The sequence below is a fragment of the Alexandromys fortis genome, unplaced genomic scaffold, assembly GCF_014885135.2.
Source record: "Alexandromys fortis isolate MF-2015 unplaced genomic scaffold, M_Fortis_MF-2015_v1.1 scaffold_18, whole genome shotgun sequence".
Taxonomy (NCBI): Eukaryota; Metazoa; Chordata; class Mammalia; order Rodentia; family Cricetidae; genus Alexandromys; species Alexandromys fortis.
Window position 1 is genome coordinate 14,656,531 of NW_026067897.1, and position 9,508 is coordinate 14,666,038.

Genomic DNA, 9,508 nt, shown 5'->3' on the forward strand with positions numbered 1-9,508 from the left:
ACCCCCTCCCCAGCCCAGCCCAGCCCAGCCCAACACAGCACAACACAGCACAGCACAGCAGTGGTCACTGTTGTGTGGACTCCAGCATAGGAGTCAGCTCCCCAGGTCACAAAGGCCAGGCAGAAAACACACATGGTGAGAAGGCATTGCTGCTCTTATTGAACACAGCAGGAGACAGCAAACCACGACAGTGTGCACCAGGAGCAAGCATGCATCAGGACCCAGACAGACAAGTTGAAAAGTACCTCGGAAGTCACCTTGCAAGACAGTAACTTAGAGGTGTACTGGCAGAGAGGGGAAAAAACCAGGGTTAGTACACGGTAGAGACACAGTCACAGACTTCCCCTCCCTTGGCGGCTGGGCACTGGCGCCGTGCCGGAAGTGAGTAGGCGGGGAAGAGGCTTGTGGGTACCACCATCCAGCCTCTCCAAGTGTGGCTTCATCTGATATTTGTTTATTTAAAGGTCTGTATCTCTTGAGGCAAGTTGATACCCTATTGCTCACGAATACAAATATCAGATAAGCCGGGCTTTGTTAATTCCAGGTGTTGCTTTCACTTTCCGCACACTGAATTAACAAGATTTTTTCTTCTCCCCCATTGTCTAACCAGCTGCCCACCAGCAAGGACCTAGATGGCCATTCTGGACTGGACGGATTCTGTAACCAGATAGCCCTTTCTTTTCCTGTGGGCTTCTCTGAACCTTTAACAGTCTTGTACCCCATTGCGCTGTTATAGTAAGACCCCAATAATCGAATAAAGAGAGGAGGACATAAGGGGAAAGGGAGAAAAATGGGGGGTGGGGGAAACACCAGGTTTGTGGAGGCAGGTTGCCTAAGCTGACCTGAGGATGGCACTATTTAACTAACCACAGCTTCCCTCATCAGAACCCTGTGGGTCTGGAGAAGAGTCCAAGCGTGGGATGACCCTTGGATCATCATTTGAGATGATTACTTAGGATTAGTGTGAAAAGGGAATGGTCTTTTAGCTCCTGGAGACACTCATTGCCAGTCCAGATGGGCGAAGGCTGCTAGGAGTAGTCTGCCCGAGTTTGGAGAGGCCCTTGAACTGTGGGTAGGGTTCTAGGTTCTAGAGAGTATCGTTGCTCTGGTGTGACTTCAGGGGTGATTTCTAGTCTGCCAAAGAGCCATCAAGGGTGATACCAGTTGACAACTAAAAGTGTCAGCATGAACCATGGAAGGTTCTTGGAGGGCAGAAAATCCAAGAAGCCACTTGTCACCCTAAGACCAAAGTGTGTGAATGGGGTCAGGAGAACAGAACTGCATGGCCTTGAACAGAATCTCTGTTAGCCTCTAGAGACAGGGGAGTCGGCTACATAGCCACCAGCAAGCATCTATCTCCTCCTTGTTATCATTCTGGTACACGAGACAAGGAAAAATGGGATTAGGGAGCAACTCGGGGGGCGGGGCATGAAACTTGTTCTCTACACAAAGACAATGAGAAGGTGCCCTACATTAGACAGGCCAGTAGGTGGTTTGGAAATCAATTTTGCCTGATGCCCACGTAATTCCTCAAGAAGAAACCTGAGTATGGGTTTTTGAGATTTGGGTCTCTTTTAAAAGGGGGCAGGGAGGGGAACAGGGGATTGGATAGATTTTCAACCTATCCCTAAAAATGTTCAGCACTTGACAGATTTTGTTCTATGGCAATACCAGGAAACGTTCAAGACATCCCACCTTCAAATAATAATAAAAAACAAACCGATTCACTAAAAGGTTTCTTTCCTAATCAACAGGTTGCTTGATTTCCTTGGGTGAACTAGAGACAGGAGACCCCCAGCGCTTTAGAAGGCTGACTCCAGGCCACCTCATTCATTCGAAGAGGAAACGGGGACTGGTTGGCATTCCTAAGGTGGGTGCCTGAGTGTCAGTGTGCCTGACGGAGGGTCTAGTTTTCTGCCTATGATGTGAGCATCTACTATGTCGCCGGCAGACCTTGACTATGTTATCTTCCTAGGACAGATTCCCAGCGCCTGGGATTAAAGACCTGCGCCATCAAGCCGGGAACATGCTTCCCTCCCATCACATCTGTAATCCAGGGCTAAAAGCACACACAAGAACCATAGGACGCACGTAGGTCCACGACTCTTGGGCTAGCTTCCAGCAAAGCTGCTGATGTACACCATCGAATCGTGGGGAGAGAAGAAACCGTAGGCTGCTACGCCTGCACTTCAGCCTGCAATGAACAGTGCCTAGAGAGGGACTGCCCAACTGGCACCACTAACATGACTTAGAAGACATCAGTTGCTACTGGCAACTGCCCAGTGAAACCCAGTACAACCGTCTGTAGCAGCTACCCAGGGCAGGGTTCTAGCCAGACAAGCCTCTTGGCCGCTCAGGGTAGCTAAGCAAGTGTTCCTTCATGCTTAGGCAGAGGGATGTGTGTTTTCATCTTTTCTTTATCGCTCTTAGTTGAAAAGAAGCCTTCAGCGTTTGGCACTTATTCCAGAAACTCTTGAACGCGGGATTATCCAGCAGGGATATGAAAGGCAGGGAGCTAGCAGGAACTTTCTATTGTGACCCACAGTGCACTCTAGTTGAGGGTGACTACATAGTTTATCCAAACTGGGATGCTCTGGAGAGTTAAAGGGGAGGTTATACAGAGATATACCAGGACAACAGGCAGTGGGGTAGTTTATCAAGCCAAGCTATTTGTGACCTCAGTGTAGTGGTAAGTGTGTGGGGGGGGGGAGGGCTTTGATGCAAGATAAATGACAGATGCCAGAGAGTTTAGAGTATTTGTCTGAACAATCGGCTGCCCCCAGGCTCATGGGGGACCATTCAGCGCACCTCATACTTCTCTTACTAGACAAAGGAACCACAGAGCAGACGACTACCTTCATAGCGCACACGACATGCGTGTGCACAGTTCTGAGTGTTGAAGGTAAATTGGTAGTGGTGTTGCTTTTAGCCGACATTTAAAATGGCTCTTTCAGCCAGGTGGTGGCAGCGCACGCCTTTAATCCTAGCACTCGGGAGGCAGAGGCAGGTAGATCTCTGTGAGTTCAAGACCAGCCTTTAATCCTAGCACTCGGGAGGCAGAGGCAGGTAGATCTCTGTGAGTTCAAGACCAGCCTGGTCCGCAAAGCAAATTCCAGGACAACCAGGGTTGTTACACAGAGAAACCTTGCCTTGGAAAACCAAATAAATAAATAAATAAATAAATAAAGAAGATGGCTATTTCCTATACAACTATGCTCACAAAGGGCTCCAAACAGTTCTTGAGCAGTGTGCAACACACAAGGATGCAAGGGTTGGTCACGGCACAGATTCTGAAGCCTGAGGTGCTTCCAGAGAGTGTGCATTCTTCTGCATTGCACAGACTTTATCTTCCTCCACACCCACCATCTCACGTACCAGCCTTGTCCACCACCTCAAGCTTGACTCAGCCGCCAGGACCAGCTCTTGATCACAGACATTCTTGTGACACGAAACAAGACCCTCCCGAGGCACCTTAAACCACTCATTTAAAAATAGGTTTCAGATCCACGATGCAAGACAGCCAGATAAACGCACACACATCCGGGACTGAACACGCATACCACGCTGCCAGTCACCCTCAGAAAAGAGAAAGGAAAGGAGGAGAAACTTACACTACTATCATCCATTCTCTCGCGCCTTTTAGATTTGTGTGTCTCATAGTCTTCCATGAGGGTCTGCATCAGGTTCTTGGGCCGCTGGGTTCCGGCAGCCTCTTCGGGGGATAAGTCAGGCTGCAAGCTGGGACCTTCGGTTGTGGGGGATGGAGGAGGTTTGACTTTCTCTATTTTCCCTGAAACAACATGAAGAGAACACCCTTTCTAAGCTTATCTGCTCAGCACTGCTTTGAGAAAGAGGAAAAAAAAAAAAAAACTGGTTCACACACACACACACTCGCAAAATCAAGAGCAGAACAGAGTCATGGTTAAGTGGAAGGGTTTCATTACAAGAACACACTCAGCGCACACACCACAGGGACACCAGACTGAGAGTCAGCTAACTCAAATGGGCATGGCAGGCACTTTGCAACGTGTCAGACAGACAGGACATTAGCTCCAAGGCTGTGGAGACATGGATTCTCTCAGATCACAGCATAAGGCTATCAGAGGTGGCAGCATCGTAGAGACCAGTTTCTTACAGGTGAGGAAGTTGAGACTCTCCGAAGGCCACCGAAGCCAAAGACGGTCCCCAACACTCCTGGCATCCTCTGCCCTCCTCATCAGAAGTAACAGATTACCAGCTGACCTGTCCGAGTATCACAAAGTCTTTGAATGAGAACGAGACTCCAGATTCTCAGGAGACACCAGTCTTAACTGGGCAGATTCCTTCATTTACCTTACCTGTTAAAGACCCAAAGGCGCCCCTAGGCTTTTTGGAACGAGACGAGAATGACAACTAAGGATAGAGTTGGAAAGGTAAGGTTTTAACTCTTGAGATTACCCCTCAGGAATTCTCAGGCAAGGTGATTAGAGCAATAGTTAAACAGCAGTGTGGGGCCGAGTCACATTCTCTAAAACCAACCGCATCCTTCAAAAACGTGTCAGACAGAGAGACAGATACTGGCTCCAAATAGCCAAAGGATATGTATTCTATCACAGATCACAACAGCAGGATGTCGAAGGAGTTGGGACCTTGGAGACTTGCTTTGCTTTTAAGACAGTATCTCCTGTTGTCAAGGATGGCCTTGAACTCACTACAGGGCCCAGCTGGCTTCAGAACTCACTTCTCCTGCCTCCACTTCCCAGGCGCAAGGATGCCAAGCTTAGCCACAATGCCTGGTTTCTGCAATGCTGGAGACTGAACCCAAGCAAGCCCTCTACCAGCTGAGTGCCTCAGCCCCCAGAGACCCATGTCTCACAAGTGAGAAATCCTCGGCCTTCACTTCTGGATCAAGGCACACATGGGTTTCAGTGCCACAAAGACTCAACTGCATCTCCGAGAAGGTGAACGGTTTTCTTACCATGCCAACTGTGGATGACATGGTTGGGGCCTGCAACAGGAAATAGGAAGCAAACACACTACAGAGATGGGTCCATTCAAACATTCAAGAGTTGGGGGAAAATCCAAATTCCTTTGTCTTTTCTTTATTTCTCATTACAGATGTCTAGTGTAGTCCTTGCCATGTAGAAGGACTTACAGAAAGGCCTAGAGTGAGTTTCTGGAAGGCAGAAGGGAGGCAGGGAGCAGCAGCCTTTAAGCCATACAAACTCCTTTTGAGGGGAGCGGGAACATACGTAACCCAGAAAGCCCAGGGGTTTTGATGTTTTATGATTTGTTTTGTTTTTTTTTTTTTGAGACGGGGTTTCTCTGTGTGGTCCTGGCTGTCCTGGAACTCATTCTGTAGACCAGGCCAGCCTTGAACTCAGAGATCCACCTGCTTCTGCCTCTGGAGTGCAGGGATTAAAGGCAGGTGCCACCAACGGCAAAAAGCCCTTGTTCTTTTTAACTCTTGCTCTTCTTTGAACTCTCTAAGCGGCTGGAGACAGGTCTCCTTGAAAGATCCACTTCGGCCCTGAGCTAATCATTCACATTCTATTTGATTTAATTCCCATGCTTGTGAAAATGAACATTTGGAAGGTGTGGTCTCTGTGAGCTCTTCTAACTCATTGTATTGATTTTTAAGGGGTGTAGGGGAGACATGAGGCCATGCATTTGAGGATCAGGTGAAAAGCAGCTATTAACATAGAGAAGAGGACTCTCATCTTCACAGCCACAATTATAGTAGTAATTTATTGAAGCCTGTATAAGTCAGGTAATGTCTTTGTATATTAACAGTAAAATATCTCAAAGTCTTCAAATTCATTAGCTATGAATTTTGTTTTTTAATTATGGAAATTAGGTAAGACTATAAAGACCAAATACGTATCACAAACATCATTTGGACAAGCATTTACCAAGATTTTCCCATCACCCCTCCATCTGAAGACTCGCTGAATTTTAAAAACTAATTCTAGAGTTAAGGCCATTTCAGCCTTGAGTGCTTAGTACATACCAACTAAAACTTACTACTGAGTATTTAATGTTAAAAAAAAATTGAAGCTGGGCAGTAATGGCACACATCTTTTAAAAAAAAAAGTTTATTATATATAGTATTCTGCTTGCAGGCCAGAAGAGGGCACCAGATCTTATTACAGATGATTGTGAGCTACCATGTGGTTGCTGGTAATTGAACTCAGGACCTAGGGAAAAGCAGCCAGTGCTCTTAACGACTGGGCCATCTCTCCAGCCCATCAGTGGCACACATTTTAATCACAGCGCTACAGAGGCAGAGGCAAGTGGATCTCTGTGAGTTTGAGGCCAGCAGGTCTACAGAGCCTGGTTATTCCATAGCCCAGCAGAACAAAACCCATCCCTGACGCAAGAAGCAATACCAGCAACAGTCACTAGAGGTCGCACACGAAGCAAGGCTAGCTTAGCAGCGCTGGAGGAGCGGCCTCCAAAGGGAGGTCATTGACAGAAGAGGCTTCAGATACCAAGCCCAAGGAGGGACTGTCACAGGTCCCCAGAGACAAAGGAGAAACTGTGTTTCATCCCCCAGACTGCTGGTCATCACCCTTGGCATTTTCACAAGATGCTATAATGGTCCGCCTTCTCTGCCAAGCATCCCCCTCCACAGTATGGATCAGGTTATACCTGAGACTCCAGCCTCAGGAGTCACACGAGCCACTACGAAGCTGGAGAGGAACTGCTCTGCGGCTGACTTGTTCCTCGGGGTCCTGAGTTGGGTGTCAAAGGCTTCTCACACAGGATGATGGGGGGGGGGGGGACTTCTGCTACTTCTCCTCCAGCACCTCAGTGTTCAGGGGGTCATTACAAGACCATAAAGCATATGGTCTGTGCACATGTCACATTAATCTATGGCCTCATAGAGGCCCCCCAGGTTCTGTGACCCCAGAGTAGAATCCCCAAACTGTAGACTATCCTGGCTGTCATGGCGATGTCACTGCTCCAGTATCCCTGCTTTCGTCCCAGCTGGGCTCATCAAACCTCACTCTTGACTTTGTCTATTTGTTCAGTGATTAGTCAAGTACCCGATGACACCTGAAAATGGCCTCCCTGTCCTCTGATTAGTATTCTGCCATTCAGACTCTCTCTGGGGTGGGCCTTTCTCACAAAATGGCCTACTTGAAGGATTGTCTGGATCCCTGGGAAACGAGAGCAGACCGTGACAGGCAGAGCTGGGGGTGGAGGGTGGCTGTGCTGGCTTAGGTGAAGGCTGGGACTGATCTTTACAAAGCATGGAACAGGAACAGCGCAACCTCTGCGACCGTGACAAAGAGATCAGCAGGACAGAAGCAGCCTGTGGTTCTGAGTGGAGGCAAGGAAGCATGGCTAACGTGTCTCGTAAACATAATCTTCTCTAAAATAATGGAACTATTTGTACTTCACATTTTGAAGACAATTGAGGGCAGGCAGCCTCCCATGTCTGGGCTCATTCCTACTCTCTTGGCTGTACGAAATAATCCTTAATGCTACAAACAAATCAACAGCATTGCACAAGTAAATTGCCAAACACTGGGTTAAAACGGGAGTGTATGGGCCAGTAAGACGACTCAGCAGGTGAAGGTATTTGCTGTCCAGCCTAATGACCTGAGTTCAACGTCTGGGATCCATGTAGTGCAAAGAGAGATAACTGACTCCTGCCAACTGCTCCCTGACCTCCACGTGTGCATCAAGGCAGGCACACACCCACACCCGCTGTGGTAGCTTGAATGTAATTGGGCCCCATAAGCTCCCAGGGAGAGACACTATTAAGAGCTGTGACCTTGTTGGAGGAAGTATGTCACTGTGGGGGTGGGCTCTAAGGTCTCCTATGCTCAAGTTACTCCTAGTTCAGCTAACTTCCTGTTGCCTGCAGGACCAAGATGCAGCTCCTTCTCCAGCACCACGTCTGTCTATGCACTGCCGTGTCCCGCCATGACAATAATAAACTAAACCTTGGCAACTGTAAGCCACTCCAATTAAACATTTTCCTTTATAAGGGTTGCCATGGTCATGGTGTTGCTTTACAGCAATAGAAAATAGAAACCCTAAGATACTCACCCATAACCATACACAATAAATGTGTCTATGTGGTGGTTTGTTTCCATAGGCTCATATAGCTGAATGCACATTCACCAGGGAGTGGCACTACCTGAAGGAATTAGAAAGGTTAAGAGGTGTGGCCTTGGTGGAAGTATGTCACTGGGGATGAACTTGGAGGTTTCAAAAGCCCACGCCAAACCCATAGTCTTTCTTTCAGCCTATGGATCAGGATATGTGGCTCTCGGTCACTGCACCAGTGTCTGCCTGAAGTAGTCATGCTTCCTTGCCATAATGATAATGGATTAAACCTCTGAAATGTGAGCAAGAACCCAATTAAATGTTTTGTTTTTAAGAGTTGCCTTGGTCATGGTGTCTCTTCCCAGCAATAGAAATCCAAAGACAGTATGTATGTGTATATATGTGTGTGTGTGTGTGTTTGTGTGCGTGTGTGTAAACATATAAATCATTTACAAGGTGTGTTGATGTGTGGGAGAGCCTTATGAGAAGACTTCTTGTTTCTGTGTTGATATTGCTATAGCTGTGAACCTCAAATTCATGAATGGGAGCACAGATCGCTTAAATTCATTTAACAGGAGAATCCTGATTCATGGAATTCCTACTAATGTCAGAAGGAAAATGGCTCACGAAATTCTCTAATATATAGTAGCTGACCAACCCCCAAGGGAAGACCATGCAAGCCCAACCAATATCTAAGCAAAGACATAAAGCTGTACACCAGAATTTCTTTTGTTTTTTTTTTCATATTTAAACCAACTTATTTGCCTGTGGAAGAACAGGCAAATACTCATTTAGTTATGGAGTATTATTTAATCACTTCCAATCACACTTTAGCCATGAATTGAGAGGACTCCTTGAGGGGAAGTAAGAAAAAGCAGGCCACAAAAGCAGATTAAGTTGGGTGCGGTAGTAAATTCTTGTAATCCTATCACTAGGGAGGGAGAGGCAGGAAGCTCTCAAGTTCAAGGTCAGCCTGAACTAATGGGGGGGGGGGGGTAAGAGTGCTTGCCGAGCAGGTGTGAGGCCCTAGGCTCCACCCCAGTTACTAGCAGTGGGGAAGAAGGAAAACATGAAGACTTGAGGGTGAAAATCGGCCCCACATGAACAGCAAGGGTCCAGTCAGCAGCAGAATAGCTTCCCTAAGGATTGCCAAGCCCTGGTCCCTGAAACTTGTGGTAACAGCGCCCTTGCCCTTGTTAGGTCAAGAAACCCAAACAAGTCTCACGCAGCGCTTCCACCCATCACTCCTCACCCCGCCCCCTACCCTAAAGCTCTCCCTCAATGGTGGGGCTTCTGATTCCTATATAACGCAGCCATTTTGGACCAGTGGTTTCTTGTGCCCTCAGCTCCTGGCTAGCTTCACTTCTAGATCTCTCTTGGTCTCTCTCTCTTGGTCTCTCTCTCTTGGTCTCTCTCTCTTGGTCTCTCTCTCTCTCTCTCTCTCTCTCTCTCTCTCTCTCTCTCTCTC

General features: G+C 47.6%; 1 protein-coding gene across 7 annotated transcripts in view; it reads right to left on the minus strand.

Annotated features, from left to right (window-relative positions):
• Palm2akap2 (PALM2 and AKAP2 fusion) overlaps positions 1-9,508 on the minus strand; it is a 301,240-nt gene that overhangs the window by 10,215 nt on the left and 281,517 nt on the right. For 6 of the 7 annotated variants that reach the window (XM_050118965.1, XM_050118985.1, XM_050119020.1 and 3 more), the window contains one exon: positions 3,612-3,790. The exons of the other annotated variant lie outside the window; for it this stretch is intronic. In XM_050118965.1, coding sequence (XP_049974922.1) covers positions 3,612-3,790 — 179 coding nt within the window. The remainder of the gene's footprint in view (positions 1-3,611; positions 3,791-9,508) is intronic. 7 annotated transcript variants of the gene reach the window in all.